The sequence below is a fragment of the Mesoplodon densirostris genome, chromosome 2 (genome assembly GCF_025265405.1).
Source record: "Mesoplodon densirostris isolate mMesDen1 chromosome 2, mMesDen1 primary haplotype, whole genome shotgun sequence".
In the NCBI taxonomy this organism is placed as follows: domain Eukaryota; kingdom Metazoa; phylum Chordata; class Mammalia; order Artiodactyla; family Ziphiidae; genus Mesoplodon; species Mesoplodon densirostris.
Window position 1 is genome coordinate 128,258,415 of NC_082662.1, and position 17,269 is coordinate 128,275,683.

Here is a 17,269-nt window from a genome sequence, read left to right on the forward strand (position 1 = left end):
CATCAGTTCCTAACACAATAAAAAAAAAAGAAAAGGAGAAAATGGGAGGAAGAGATTGCCATTGTTACTCTCCTAACCTTTCCTTCTAATTATGCCAGAGTCAAGGCTTGGGTCACAAGGAAAATGATTTGGGTGGTCAACCATTTGCCCTATTTTGTATACATCAAAAAGCTCTTGTTCTCACCACATTCCAATCTGACAGATTCCCATCTACTTTAAAAATGTAAGAAGCCAGATTAACAAAAATATAAATAAAATGACTATATTACAAGGAACCCCCTTTTTTGTAAACATAGAGATAGCCTTCTTGTTATTCTGAATTGCACGATATGTAACACTTTAAAAGTAAAATACACTTTATAGGTACTTCAGATAAACACTCAACATGCCCAGCTTTTAAAAGTTAAATGTAAATTTCTCTCTTGAGTGCAGATGGTAGCCAAGCAAAGTAGCTCTTCAGTCATAAAGACAGAAGGTCAGGTCATGGCTGAAAGACCAAAGAACAATTGCTGCTTTGCTACTCCAGATCATCAATGGAATGAGACGCCACTACTTTCTTTTTTTTTTAAACTGTCTATTCAATACAAAATAGTTACAAGGAGTACCTATAAGATTTCCTCAAATTATGTCCAAGAAAAAATAGTAATAAGCACATCACATCTCTGACGTCCTCAAAAGGCACATCTCTATCTAAAAATAATACTAAAATCATTATAAAAACTGTCAATGTTTCACTATTTAGCAGGAAATATTTACAAATGAAAACTGCTCCTTTTATAATCCTGCAACTTTAGCCTCCACCTCATTAGTGATTAATTAAAATGAGATATAGCACTAAAAGACAAATATTACAAATACTTCTACACACATTATTCATTTACAAGGGATATTATAACCTTATTATTCCTATAGTGTTCTCTCTCTAGAATATTAAAATGTAATTTTTAAATAACTCAGAGACTCTTCCTTACTGTATTTTTCCAGTTAGTCCAAAATGTTATGCTGGCAGATGCTACAGAATAACAGAAAAGGTATATAATAATGCTAGTGAGCATGCCAATATGATACCTTTTTTAAAAAGTTGTATAATATATCATAAAAGGAAAGTTCTGTGTTGGTTAGTAATCCTAGATCTTCAGTTCCTGATAGAAAGGATTTTTAATTCCACTATCAGGCACGCCCCCAACTGGATGGAATGAAATATCAACAGTTTCATTATTTGTACATGTTAACAAGGAAAATTCTTCTGAAAATTTAAAACTCGTTAGAACACTTTGAATATAGTGATACAAAAGCATAATTTGATTTTGGTTATTTAGATTTTAATTTAATGCCAGGGATTTCAGTTACAACTTGAAAAACTTTTTGTACTAAATTTCATTATCACTTTCATTTTCAATACTTTTCCCAATTGTCTTTGCATCATTTGCATAGAAGAGCTGATTGGGTTGAAAGGGAGATATGTTGGAAAATACAGTAAAAAGTGTTGAACTAGAAATATATTTCAAAAAAATTTATTTAGGACTACCCACTTTTAAACCATAGTGATTTCTTTAAAATAATGACACTGAGGACTCAGTCTTATTTTAATTGAATAGATTTCTCAACCTGCTTTCACTGAATAAAAAGAATGAAAGTGTTCAATGTTTTGTACTATAACAAAATTAGAAAATCAAAAGTCAGCCTATTAGAACTGCCTCTCTAAAAACTTTATCCATGTTGTCAATTAAAATTGAAGTATCTACATGATCTCAACAAAGATATAATGTAAAACATCTGTTCAAACTGAAATTGAAGTAAGGAGCAGTTTTTTTCCTAACATTTCCAATTTTACTGTATTTAGGTTTCCTGAGCAAACGTATTCATGGTTATCTTAGTTAAAACTGGTTTCACTCTGCCAACGATCAATTTGATTGACATATTTACATATCAACTCATCTCATCTCACAAATTTTAAACTTTTTCACTTAAAATTGGATGCAAGTTGGCATCTTTAAAGAACTTTATGTACATATATTTTAGGTTCAAAATGAACATTAGAACATTTTCTTTTACTTTTGTAAGTAATAGATACACATATCCAAATGTATATTTATGACCTGTCAGATTGTAATTTCATATGCATGCAGTTGTATTCTCACAATTTCATGTGAAAGGTGATAATTTTAGGCAACTGTAGATGAAATTCTTTTAACAGTATAAATTGGATCACTCCATTAGTTAGAAACAATATAATAGAAATGAATGACTTAGGACTAAAACCACAAACATTTCAGAAAAAAACATTAGTTATGTCTTTAATTGCTGCAGTTACGCTTCTATCAAATCTTACCTGATCTTTAATTTCAAGATCCCTTTTAGTTTTTGTTCTGTACTCTCTGTGCTCCTTTTCTGCCTCATCCTTCTCCATTTTGGTTTTATTCAATTGATAGCGCATTTCTCCACACACCTGTTAGATTATAAAAACTAGATCAATAGCTGCTGGAATTTACCAGGCAAGGCCTGCAATTAGATCTTTTGGTGCCCCCTAGAGGTCATATAAATAAAATACAATAGAACTTTTCTAAGAATGGCATTTTCTATTAGCATATTCAATATATTCTGTTAAGATGTGGAGGCAATATCAGATGTTATTGAGTCTTACAATTTCACATGACAGATAAAGAAATGCATAACCAGGGAATTTAAGTGATATATACAAGATTTTTCATGTAAAATAATAGTTTCAATTGCATATTATCATCTAAAATGCACTATCATCTTGCTTTTAACTAGGTAAAATTATTAATTAAAATATTAAGCTATGTCATTATTCATTCAAATTGTCATGGTTATATAGATACTCTATATTAAAAACTTTCCTTTAAACTCTTTATCAGTTAGACTTTTATTTAAGGAAATTTATAAAGGTATTTTTCTCTCTGCTAATAGACTATATTATCAATATTTAGGAGTAGAGTATTACCCAGCCGGTATTTACCGTAGGCTTTGCAGATTATGTCAATCTTACCATGCACAATACTATATATTTAAATTAAGAAAGTTAAAAGTCATAGACTGCGACTAAGCCCACTCTGCTTTTAAAATAGCTATGGCATTCAACATAAAAGGAAAATATACATGTAAGTGAAATGACTTTAACATATTGTTAAATAATAAACACACTCAGTATCTTAAAATTGTGTATCATTCTTTATATAATCTTTTTTTTTCAATCCAGGGCATCTACAGACAGATATATACATTTGGAAAATACAATTAGCAGATAAATCTAAATAAAGAAGTTATGAACTTTTGAGATAACTGAGAACTTGTAGAGAGATCAAGTAATACACACATCTGCTAAGTCAGCTTCTAAGTTACAAATACAAATTTTTAAAAATCATGTATCATCTAATGGCTATACCTGTTTGAGACCTCACAATTTTGGTAGTTCTCCAAAAATGATCATTAGAATTTTAGAAATTAGTTTCATCATTATTGAAGTATTAGAATCTTATAAAACCTATATGTATTTCCTATGTTCAAATAAAAAATACGTTAAAAATAAACGAATCTGTGTTCAAAAATTATAGTGACAATACAGAAAAAAAAGTCAGTTAAGCTTCTCCCCAGTGACCCTCAAAAAGCTAAAAAAGAATAAAATTACTACAAATTGTATCTGAAATTCAAATATGTAAGAGTTGATCCTTCCCCTTTCAAAAATATTAGTAATTCACAAAAAGTTACTAAAGCTAAATAAAATTTAAAAATTAAGAATTACAGAAAAAAATTAGAGGAGCCTTAACTGACTTTCTTCACTATTCCAATCTATTTGATTTACATATAGGAATAAAATTTAAAGACCCCAATTATAATACCAGAACATAACAGTTATACAACCATGGTGTTTAAAACCCAACACCAGTACAAAATTACTATACATAATAAATATCTAAGCATTAGGTCCTGTTTAAAATGACTGTACCCCTTAATTTTATTTTTAAAGTTTCCTTGCCTCACTAATTTCAGTTTAAAATGCATTTGCTAAGTTTATCTGTAACACTTAAATTTCATCTAAAATAAATGAATAAATTAAATTTAACTAGAATTATATTATCCCAGGGTTGGAAGCAGTCTTAAGGCACTCCTCTGATGCTCGAGTCCTTTTGGACAGTTCTAAAGACAAGTAATCATTCTTTACTGTATCATATTTCAACAGAAAGTTGTCCTTTATAATGAACTGAAAATCCTCATCATAGCTTTCACCTATCAATCCAGGTTAACCATTTCCATCTCTCTGCACCAGTTCCCTTACTTCTACCCCTACCTCCACACAAACATCAATTATGTTGGCAAATAGGATATTTTAAGCTTCTACATTAGCTAGCTTAAATTTTAGAAAGCAAATGAAGAACTATATAAATTCAAGGAAAAAAGAGAAAAAATAGGCTTCCTTTCCTAATATATATTAAAGTTAATTTAAATTACTGAGTTATAAAACAATAATGGCATTACAAATGTGTCCAAATTTAGGAAAATATGTTGAGAAGTAAAATGCAGTATGAAATGGGTATGCATTTTAATAAAATTATCTGTGTATGTATTGATGAAAAATAAATTGATTTAATTTATTACATCATGCATGTCCATATTTTGTTACTTAGTTTTAAAGCAATGATTACTGAAATCTACACAGACTTCTAGTGTTTCTTAAACATGTACCTTAGCCAGTTAAGACCATTAAGCATTTTAGTTCTTGGTTCACAAGTTTGTGATGCCCATAGTGCAGACACGGTGATACCACAGTGTAAAGTATAAATTTAAGGACCAACAGAATAAGAAGTTGTAGTATTAGAATCGTGATTTTAGAGAACAGGTCTGAAAGGAATGAGAGATGGAGAATTATGTTAAGCACACTTTTCATGTTATAAATAAATACATGTCTTTTAGTATTATTGTGAAGATCAAATTTATGCAAAAAATTACTCCTGGGCCTCCCTGGTGGCGCAGTGGTTGAGAGTCCGCCTGCCGATGCAGGGGATACGGGTTCGTGCCCCGGTCTGGGAGGATCCCATATGCCGCGGAGCGGCTGGGCCCGTGAGCCATGGCCGCTGGGCCTGCACATCCGGAGCCTGTGCTCCGCAGCGGGAGAGGCCACAACAGTGAGAGGCCCACATAACGCAAAAAGGAAAAAAAAAAAAAAAAAAAAAAAATTACTCCTAGTTGACTAATTCAGATGTACAAGTTTTATCAGATATTCAATAATTAAAGTAATAAAACTTGTTTATTTACAAGTGTGTCTCAGCAACTTAATCCTTAAGCTCTTTGAGGACGTTATTTGTGTCTAATTCATCTTTGTATTTGCAGCACCCAGAAAAGGGCCTGCTGATAATAAGTAAATGTTTGCTGAATGACCATTATGTGGACCTTTATTATCTTGAAATAACAAAATTTTTTATACTCCAGACTTCTTTTTGAGCTTTTTACACTACGAAAAAATTTTCAACTAAAATATTTAAGTAATTAGTCAACTAAAATCTCTCTTTGTACCTTTGTGACATCCATTTCCCGGGAAGCAAGCTGGTTTTGAACTTCCTCTAGTTGATTAACAGCCGAAATTTTCTCTCTTGTAATCTTTTCCACCTGAGTCTCCAGTTGGGCAATACTCTCAGATAGGGTCAACGTCTGTACGAGGAAATAAAAGTCCTAAATGATAATGTCATTTGACAAAAATATTTTAAATATCTTGAATTAGTAGAGTCTCAGCATGGCCACTGGGCTCTCTCTGTAAGTCATTTCTCTGTGGATTGGGTATCTCCATTGCTCTGCATTCTCAATTCATCACCCTTGACTATCACCTCACGTAATTTTCTTTTTTTTCTGGTGGTGAGAACTTTTAAGATTTGCTCTCCTAGCAACTTTCAAATACACAGTACAGTATTGTTAACTATAGTCACCATGCTTTTTAAATATTAAAAATAGAATCAATCAGCAGATATTTATTAAGAAACTTCCATATGCTATACTAACCCTGTAAGAATACCAAAGTTTTATGTCCTTTACCACCTTATAAAGATGTGCCCAATATCTGAAAAATTCAATAAGAATATAAAATAGTATTTTAAAAAACACGAAGTATTTTAGTAATTTTGTACTATGGTAGACACAAAATAAAGGTGCTGAATTTATCCTCCATGTTAAAATATATTTCAAATTTTCTTGATATATTATTTCTCAACTAAAATTATTTACATGCACAGTACTTAACACATCACACTGTTTTTAGTTGTCTGTTTCCTCATTAGACTAGATGTTCCTCAAGAGCATTTTTCTCAAGAGGTATATGTTTAATGTTTGATGAATGAATGAATCATTAGAATAAATGGCTTTTCTGAGGGACTATATGGATATCAGGTTCTTAGTTTTTCTTCCCAGGGTCAGACATGTTTTCTAGACCTTAGATTTAATCTTTATAGTTTTTGGTTTGCAATTACATTTTACTCTGCTCCAGTAGGTCAAACTTTTCTAGGCTATTAATTTCTCATTTGTATTAGTAGTTTTAAAGTGATGAAGAAATGCTACCTTGCCCCAGATCAAAACATATGGGATAGCTATCAGTTTTTAATCAGGTAAAATACAAACTGATGACAAATTTGAAATAATATTTAAAACCTGTCATTGTACACTAACATGGGTGTGAATTCAGTTTTACAACTGAAATCAATAACTAAAATTTTGTAATAAAAATCAAGATTACCTTTGTCAACTAATTAAAATTGACAACTTGAAAATAATGAGCCCTAGTAGCTATTTTCTAATTTAGACGGTAGATGTATTAATTAACATTCCTGGGGATTGTGGAGAATTGTACATTTAACTTATGGCTGTTTACATGTCCTTCTTTCATCAAGAGATTGGCTACAAATCTAATTTGCACATAAAATTACTTTTACTAATACCAAGCTACAAACTATCCTTATGCAGATTACAATCTGAAACAAAAATTAAAGGTCAAAAGAGGTTAAATGTAACAAATCAAAAATATTAATTGAATTTTCTTAATTTAAAAATTCAAGTTCATGAGTAAGCATATTATGAATATGTAATTATAGCTTTTCTGGAACCATACAACAATAACAAACTTTAATTACCAGCTACTAAAAACCATATATTACTTATTTATGTGGATCTATGGTAAACATATTAATATTGTGTGGTTTTTTTGAAGTAAATGGGCAGAAATTTATTTTGCTAATGGTAAATTCTGAGTCAGTTTCTATAGCATGTAACAAATCATACACCTTTCATATGATTCCTTCCCTCTGCCACCCATCACTTCATTCCTCTGCCCACTACCTGTCTGCTCCCTTCTGTCACCCACTTCTCAAGGCCTCCCCTCCTGTTGTCACACCTTCTTTTTCTCCATGCCCACCATCTGGAAGTCAACACTACACTGCAGGAGCTTCTCCATCCACATCTGTTGCAGGGGCAGAAGTAACACAGACAGCTGCAACACTGCTGGATGTCCAGGGTGTTGACATCACATAAGTCCTTTAAACTTTGACAGGGGCAAGCAAGAGACAAGGACACCCAGGATGGGAGAGCTTGATAGAAATCTCTACACTAAAGCAGTCCCTAGTGTACTGAACGTGGTATAAAGTGGCATTCCTCATTAAAAAGGTACAAGAATTAAGGATTCTAGCAATGGGCTATTTTCAAGGGAACCAACTGAGAAAATTCACAAACCACAGGGTGCATTCAATAAATAGATGAAGGACTGATTGAACGAACTAACTTAGTGGTGTAGTGCAACCAAAGACTATTACTGATGCCAACAGGCAAACTCACAGCAAGTACTGTTCATGGGGGAATGATTCAAAATCTGTCTAGGTAGAAGGCATCTGCTCTCCTAGAGCTTCCCACACGAATGAAATTTTTAAGCAGTAAGAAGAAAGGAAAGAAGAAAAATAATAAAAAGAAGGAAAGAAAATCTACAAGTCTCACGAGCATTCCTACCACTAGGAAAGCAGAGACACCTGCTCCAGCACTAACCATGAGAACTTACGTTATGATTAATTGTTCAGACTCCCTATTAAATTAACTTCCTGTGCTAGGCAGTGTGATAATTTTCTCTTTTAATTCCCTTTGGAAAGGAATGTATTGGATTAACTTTCAGTTGAAAAAATGAAAAGTAATGTTCCCAAGTTCATTCAAGCTAATAAATAAAAAGTAAAGCTGGGGCCTCCCTGGTGGCGCAGTGGTTGAGAGTCCGCCTGCCGATGCAGGGGATACGGGTTCGTGCCCCGGTCTGGGAGGATCCCATATGCCGCGGAGCGGCTGGGCCCGTGAGCCATGGCCGCTGGGCCTGCGCATCCGGAGCCTGTGCTCCGCAACGGGAGAGGCCACAACAGTGAGAGGCCCGCATACCGCAAAAAGAAAAAAAAAAAAAAAAAAAAAAAGTAAAGCTGGACTTTATATTAAAATTTGTCTGCTTTTACTAACACAAAGGTCCAAGAAATCTACCCAATAGAGTTAATTCTCTCTTTCACTAGAGTAAGAATAATAGCCACAAGCTAAAATTTGTTAAATGGTCTAACCTAAGCCAGGTATTATATTAGGTACTTTCAAAACATTCTCTCATTTAATCCTATCAATTCCTTGAGTAGATCAACCAAGGATCTACTACTCTGAAATTTGGAGAGGTTAAATGAATTGTTCAAGGTCACATAAAGGTCAAATTGGATTCAACACTAAATCCTTTTACTTCAGAGCTTCTTTCTGCCACTTTCTGTGAGAGTACTTGCTTCAGTGCTAGGATCACTTCCAGCTCTTTATTCATACATCTTTATTTAGGGCAGGATCTTCAGATTAAATGTCAAATAAGGCTTAATGGAGGCAAAAAGAAAAAAAGGACTCAGACTCAGAAATGCATTGTAGGACTTCCCTGGTGGCACAGTGGTTAAGAATCCGCCTGCCAGTGCAGGGGACATGGGTTCAATCCCTGGTGGGGGAATATCCCACATGCCACGGGCACTCTAGAGCCCGCGAGCCACAACTACTGAGCCCCTGTGCCACAACTACTGAAGCCCACGTGCCTAGAGCCTGTGCTCTGCAACAAGAGAAGGCACTTGAGAAGTGCCAGTGAGAAGCCCACGCACCGCAACAAAGAGTAGCCCCCGCTCGCCACAAGTAGAGAAAGCCCACGTGCAGCAATGAAGACCCAATGCAGCCAAAAATAAATAAATGAATAAATAAAAAAAAAGAAATGCATTGTATTTCTGTTGCCATTTTCATTCATGAAAAATTACCAGTTTAAGAAAGTTATACAAAAAGCACCTGGAATATTCCCTGGCACAGTTCAGACTTCCTTTATTTCTTCTTATCAGGAATTCTCATCAACATATTTTTACATAGTAGAACTACTCAGCAAGGCAAAAGTTTCCACTAAACAACCCAGAAAAAAAGTCTCCTAGGCATGAAGGGTAGCTGATCTTTGCTCTTGACGCCATTCATTCTCTCTCTCTCAAAGCTCAGCTTGCAACTTTACCTCCCTCCATACCTTACTCATGTTGGTACATCTGCCTCACACTCTGCATTTCTAAATCCTGCCTGTTTTTTTGAAGCTCAGTTAAAATGCCACCTTCTCTACCAAGTGTTCCGTGATCTCTTGCAGACAGAAATCTGTTCTGATCCTCTGAACTCTCAGTATTTTAGTCATGCCTTTCCAATGGCATGGGGACTTCTTCCTTCCCTTTTTTATTCCCCTTGTATTCATTCAATAAATATATACTGAACACATTTTATGTGGGAGGAATGTGGCAATAAGGCAATAAGGATGTTAACAAACCATATATGCAAGGGAATCATAGTAAATTAGGGGAGATAATTCAATAAGACTTTGCAATAAATTGAGTTATAGAAGCCCATAGGAGGGGCTCCCAAAAATTTATCACTGGGAGACTGTGAGAAGAGGTGGTATCGAGAACTCTGAAGGATCAGTCAGAAAGGCCAGAGGAAGATTCCTCTAGGCAATGGGGGTGAGGTGGGGGGTGTGGGGAGGGGCAAAGCCCTGAAAAATCCTGAAATGAAAAAATAGTATGGCAGACTGGCATGTGTGCACATTTGAGGAAGTGCAAGTAGATCAGTATGGTGGTAATACAAGGAAGAAAAGAGAAGGGAGATGAGACTGGAGAACCAAAGAGAGGGAAAAAATGTACAATCTTTATGCTATAGTAAAAGATCCTAAATTTTATCCAAGGGGTTATAGAGAGACAAGAAGGATTTTAAAGCAAGAGACTGACATACTGACGTGTTCATTTTAGAAAGATCATCCTTGGATCTTTGGGTAAGAGAACAGATAAGGAGGTGAGGCTAGAAGCAAGGGGCTTCTACCACTTGGGGCTGTAGGAATCACCCAAGGGTGAGATATGGAGAGCAGTGGGATGGAGAGACAGGGCAATGTAAAATCAGTAAGGGCCTGAAACTCTAGAACTTGATGACTTGACGTAAAGGGTGAGGGAGAAGGAGGAAACAAGGATGACAGCAAGATTTCTGAGTTGGGCAAATGGATGAATGAAGAGTGGTTCTACTATGAGAGGGAAGATGGGAAGTGCAGCTGGTTTGGAAGCTCACTAGAGACCTAAAGATTTAGGAATCAACAGCATATACATGAAATTAAAGCCACAGTAGTGCTAAACACACCTAAATCTAAAGCTCTCTGCTAAACTCTAGAACCTCCTATCAAGGTGCTTTCTGGATGTGTCTCCTTCATTATCTCAAAGGCAGCTTAAACTCAGAGTAACCTAAAAGGCACACATCATCATTCTCCCAAATCAAGAATATGATTCAGAGAAATCAAAGAAACAGAACCTTTTAAGGAGAATAAGAACGAAAAAATATTCACTAAAAATAGCACAAGGAGGTCTCTAGTGAACACAGCAATGGTAATTTCATTGGCTATGGGCACAGAAGCTGAAATGTAGTGCGCTGAAGAGTGAATGAGCAGTAAGAAAATGAAGATAACATGTATGGACAAATCTTTCAAGAAACTTGATTATTAAGGGGAAGAGTAAGGAGGGATATGGAACTACTAAGGTGGCTTCCAGCCTTGGCCACACATTGGAATCACCTGGACAATTTTTTAAAATACTGACCCCTAGATCCTACCCTCAGATATTCCCCCATAATTTGTTTGGGATGCAGATTGGGCAATGAGAGTTTTGGAACTTCTGTGTAGCCAAGATTGAGAATGACTGGATTAGAAGAAAGATTGTTTCTTTCAACAGGTGAGAGAAATTTGAGACTATTTTCCTGGTGATAAGGAAAAGGCTATAGTGAAGGACAAAGGTTGAAGATTCAGAAGAGAGTGGAGAACTAATGGAAATAGGTCCCTGAGGTGGTGGAAGAGGATGGGATTCAGAGCAAGAGGAAAGGATTAGGATTAAGCCACTCCCATTCTGACACGGCTGCAGTACAGGTGAAATTTTACTTTAGGCAGAGGTGGGGGGGTGATAAATAAGGTGATTACCATCTAATGGCTGTCAACTTTCTTTGTTAGGGAAGTAAGGCTCTCTGCCGAGAATGAGGGGAGAGGTGGTATGGTAGAGAATTTGAGGGGAATAAAGTGATCTGAAATAGTCCTTGAAAAATGTGTCTTAGATACCAACACTTCCCACCTAGACTACTATAATTACCTCCCACCTGATCTCCAGGGGTTTATTCTGGTCCTCCTTCAAATCTATTGACAGATGATTTTTCTCAAATATAAATGGGATCATGACACTGCCCAGTTTACTGCCATTCAATGGCTTCCCTTCACTTTTGGATAACATTTAAAACCTTTGACATGGACTTTAAGACCATTCATGATTTGGTCTTGCATACTTCTCCAAACTCATCTTCCACTACTCTGGCCCTTACTTCCTATGCTCCAGTCACCTGAGCCCTCTCTAAATTCCTAGAAAGTATGATGCTTTCTAGCTTCAGAGCCTTGGGAGTGTTGTTTTCCTGGGTCTGAAACTCTTCCCCTCAACTCTTCACCTGACCACTCCTACTCAACTCTTTTGAGCCTCATTTGCAAAACCTCTTTCTTAGGAAAGTCTTCCATGACTGCCTAGACTAAGTTATATTTGCCTGTTACACATTCTCATGGTACTCTATACCGTACCTTCATGTATTTTGTACAGAGTATATCATCACTTTTTTTTTTTTTTGGTTACTTGGTTTCTTACAAGTGTTTTACCTTCTTAAAGGCTAATTTAGGAGTGGGGGATGAAATGGGGGAGTCATCTCTCCTTGATTTAACCAAACTTGAAATAAAATCTGGGTATCTGCAGAGCACCTGCTCTCCTCTGACAAACAGAAAGGGAATCAAACAGAATGGCAGGATTAGAGTAAATTTCACATTTTCCTATCATGAAATCTAATTGATTATTTTCTTTGGAAAGGTCAGAGAATATAACTTTTATTGAGAAACACATTGAAGAATAGAAAATTTTTATGAACTCTAAGTTATAAGCAACTTGGCTACTTAAATGGTTTAAACATGTAAGATCATTCGAGGGAGGCTCAAGAGGGAGGTGATATGGGGATATATGTATACTTATAGCTGATTCACTTTGTTGTACAACAGAAACTAACACAACATTGTAAAGCAATTATACTTCAATAAAGATATTAAAAACATTTTTTAAATAAAGATCATTCAAGAATTGCAGCCTGTAGACTCATCAATTACATCACCACAAACATTTCTTCTGCAATGTGGATAACAAATTGAACCCTTTAAATACCTTTAAGCCCATGTCCTCTCTTTCTTTTGTTATTTCTCTTTTCATCATCTCTTTCTCAAAGGCTCTTTTTTCTTGCTGAGATGCGAGTTCTTTCTCAAGTCGCTCTGTCTGCCTCTCCAGTTCATTCTTCAACTGTTCACACTGGATTAAAGCCTGCCAGAATAAGACAGAGTGAAATGGGACCTTAGAATTTAGAAGAAATAAGAGGGAAATGAGACAATTAAGCTTTGATTTTATTTAAAATAGTTACAACTCACTGTAAAGTCAAAGTAAAGAATATTTTTATATTTGTTTGTCAACACCACTTACTGATTCATATGTTACATGTATTCAAATGTTATATGTATTCAAATGTATTTATTCACATATTTCAGTTTGCACAATTAAGGCTATATTAACTAATCAACTAAGAAAATTCAGGTAACAAACCTTGATAAGGGCCACAGAGGAGTCTGAATTTTATAAAAGGGGATCAGAAAAAACAAGTGTTCTAGTATTTTCAATTATATATCATGTTTATACTACAAGAAATATATAAGTATCTAATTTAACTTATTTTTCATCTGGACATGGTTAAAAATTATTTGTACTTTAAATGATAAACAGATCAAAATTTTAAGATGAGATGTATTTATCATTAATACAGGCATTTATTGTTTAACATTATATAATAACTGAGTTTTCTTAAATAGAAGTAAGATAAGATTTGGTTCACTCTCCTTACACACATAACTAAAGTAAAAATTAGGTAATAATCAAGTTTAGATAAGGAAAGACTCGAAATAGCATTTACCACCTAGTTTTGTAAAATGAGAAGTGTTATATTTCATTTCTGGCAATTTAAAAGTCGATAATTGTCCTTTAGTTTAAATTTCCCACTCTGAATTTCCAGAAGTAAATTCTCTCTAACTTCCTTTTGGCTATATTTACAATATCGTTATGCATAACACATATATTATACATACATGCATAACACATATATTATACATAACACAGTTTATTATACAATAATAAACTAAATTCAAAATCTCAAGAAAAAAATAAAATTAAGGTGCTTGACATAGAGAATCTGAGTCATACTATGGTGTCTTAGTCTCATCCCAGTGGCTCCTTATCATATCCTCCTCACTCAACCTCTATGTGTTCCCCTGAATTGAGAGAAACTCAAGTCTCATATGACTTATATACTATGTAATTATAATTTGATAGTCACAGTTGTTGTTAATGGAGATGAAAGCAGTCTCAGTAAGCACTGTAAGCTCTATGCATTGCTATGCTTCCCTCTGGTGAAAGCTATAATAAATATAGACAATAAATATTTAGGATATGTGAATTTTCTTCTTTTTATCATGAGAGCATTAAACCCTAATTTCTTTCAAACTCTTCTGGAAATGTTCCACACTCCTAGGCATAAAAAATGAAGATAAAATGCAACTGTCCCGGATTTACTGATAAGCGAATAAAATGCCTGAAAAAAAGATTCTCCTAGGGAGTTAGTCCCAAGTCCAATTCTAGTTGAAAATGTCTGGAAAATAAAATTTTACATTAGATTTTAAAAGAAATGGAAAAGCATCATTTTTCAATAATTTAAACCCTTGGAGCTTGAAATACTATGAATTAGAGATTTTTGCACTTCAGAACACAATTGCTCTTGTGTAAAATATTTTTATGAACCTAATAAAAATGTTCATAATGTTCACTGATATATGAATATCATGAAAGACTAAAATGATTATGGACTATAAACTAATATATTTAATCAGAAGGTTTTTCATTGAATAAAAACTCAGGAATCAACCTTATTAGGTATACGAACAGTGGAAGGAACTGCTGAAGATCAGGTTAACATGAAGAGCAACTAAAGAGTCAATTCAAAGAATTCAATCAATTCAAGAACAAGGAACAGTAAGTGATCCTGACAGGTAAGAGGCCTAATGCTAAGATGATATAAACAAAAAGCACAAGTGAGAAGTTGTAAATCACTTAAACAAAACCGCTGCTGAAGCCTTGGTTTCATGGATGGCATTCTATGAGGAGTAGCCACCACTGAGAGGTGATGGTGAGTATGAAAGCAGTAACGAAACACTGAATAAAAATATTAGGTTAAAAACTGGATATTGATCACTCTCAGTTTGTAGCCAATGATTCCATATAAAATAGCTTTTGCTTTTATTTATTTTGATTTTAATATATATGTCTGGTCACAATGAAGAAAATATTACATAACATTTGGAATTAGAAAAGTCATTTAATCTTACAATGATCCTCATATACAAGATTTGGGTTTACCAAATAAATATTTATACATTCTTTCCATTAAAGCTTTGTCTTTTAATTCTAAGACTCACTCTCCTAGTTTTCAGAATCCCAGATGACTCAGTACTCCCTGATTATACTCCATATAATCATTCAGTAAAGGCATATAACTGAATCCTCAAGGACTACTGACCAAAAAGTTCGTTTGGGTTTTTCTGTAAGATGTTTGGCCAACCCAATTAACTGATGGATCTTCACAGGAGACCAAGTTAGTCTGGGATCTGCGGCTGCCATTTCTCCTAGTAGTTCCCAAGGTCGTGGCTCCTTCCTTTCCCTGAGCACAATCCCTTTCTTGGTGGAAATGGCTGTAGGTCTTAGGGAGTTGGGGATTTACACAACCCTCACCCTCCAGTAGACTCAGTCTTCAAAGGGTCTTTTCTCTTCTGGGAAATTTATTTGTGGTCATTCTTTGTTGGCCACAGTAACACATTTTTCAAAACATAATTTATTGGACTTGATATTCCCAGTCCTAGTTTTATTAAACCAAAAAGTATGCACTACTATCTTAATGGAGTCAAAACATTTTCCAAAATAAATTTGTACCTAGTCAACTCAATTCTTAAAATAGGGAAACTCTTTTAGGAAATATAAAAGTCCTTCCCAAGTGCTAGTGTTAGGTTCCTAGATATCCTTGTGATCAAGGAATTCATGATTATAGGATTAAAGAATTATGAGGAATAGTAGAGTCCATACTTATGAACATAAACTTAAAAATTTATGAAAATGCTTTCATTTTTATGAAATATAGCCCACAACATAAAAATGATTTTCAACATGTTTTAGGCATTTAATTTACAAATAATGCAAACTACTCATTATTAATTTATAAGCTCGTCCTTACTAGGAACCTATCAGTCAGTCTATCCCTATCTCCCATTTTCAAGATATTTATAATTTGTTTTTGTCTTGTAGAAGATAGTGTACATATCAAGAAACATTATATTCTACATTTGTGCTTGCAATCAAATGCTCAAGGCTTTTCTGATTTTCCTTTTACTTCGGTTTTCTAATTCTTGCCTTTCTGATTCCGCTGCCGCCTAAGGAAAACAATAATTTGAATACTTAAAAAGGAAAAAAAAGTTTGGGGGGACATTTATTCAACCTTCTGGGTTGGTATTTTTTTAAAAATATTTCTTTAGGGCTTCCCTGGTGGCGCAGTGGTTGAGAGTCCGCCTGCCGATGCAGGGGAAACGGGTTCGTGCCCCAGTCCAGGAGGATCCCACATGCTGCGGAGCGGCTGGGCCCCGTGAGCCACGGCCGCTGAGCCTGCGCATCCGGAGCCTCTGCTCCGAAACGGGAGCGGCCACAGCAGTGAGAGGCCCGCATACCGCAAAAAAAAAAAAAAAAAAATCTCTTTAGAGGATTATCTCATTATAGATATGCTCAGGGGAACATCATGCCAAAGCTGACAATTTCCCTTCCAATAGAGGCAGGCAGGTCTAAGGCCTAGTTAACCTTTTTATCTTGCAGCTTTACCAAACATCACTGCAAAAACCTCTACTTTTCTACCTTCATTTATTCCCAGGTTAATTTTTTCTCCCTTTTAAAATTATTCCCAGTTGTAATGACTCAAAAATTTCAAAGAAAAACAAAAACATTTATTGATCACTTACTGTGTGCCATATACTTTCTTAAATGGCTTACATGGATTAATTTATTTAACTCTCTCACTGAATTTTAAGTGGCTTTTATCACTCTGTTGATGAAACTGAGGCTGTGAGACATTAAGTAACTTGCCCAAGAGCACAGACCTAGAAAGTGGCAGAATAGGGATTTGATCCAAAGAAGTTACACAACTGAATCCATGCATGGCATTATAATTTTCTCATGTTATAGATTCATTTTCTAATAAAATTCTCAGGTGTTTTCATTGCACTGTAAAAGTACATATAGACTGTCCTCCTTATCTGCAGGTTCTGTATTCACAGTTTCTGCATCCAAGGTTTCAACCAGTCACAGATTTCTGTCCTGGAACCAATCCCCCATCAATAAAGAGGGAGGACTGAATATGATATGACATGATATAATACAATATTAATGTAATATAATGTAATTGCTTCTATTTATTTAGCATGCAATATGCAAAATAGAACACTAGATGGCAACAAATGTTAAAGAACTATAAGAAGAAAGTAACCATTTCATAACTCAGTAATAAAGTAGTTGGTTTTAAAATTAAA

At 34.7% G+C, this 17,269-nt stretch overlaps 1 protein-coding gene across 4 annotated transcripts in view; it reads right to left on the bottom strand.

Annotated features, from left to right (window-relative positions):
• Positions 1 to 17,269, bottom strand: part of SDCCAG8 (SHH signaling and ciliogenesis regulator SDCCAG8) — a 274,761-nt gene that overhangs the window by 178,061 nt on the left and 79,431 nt on the right. For all 4 annotated transcript variants that reach the window (XM_060090899.1, XM_060090898.1, XM_060090900.1 and 1 more), the window contains 3 exons: positions 12,774 to 12,926; positions 5,533 to 5,667; positions 2,333 to 2,449 (listed from right to left, as the gene is read on the bottom strand). In XM_060090899.1, the coding sequence (XP_059946882.1) occupies positions 2,333 to 2,449; positions 5,533 to 5,667; positions 12,774 to 12,926 (405 nt within the window). The remainder of the gene's footprint in view (positions 1 to 2,332; positions 2,450 to 5,532; positions 5,668 to 12,773; positions 12,927 to 17,269) is intronic.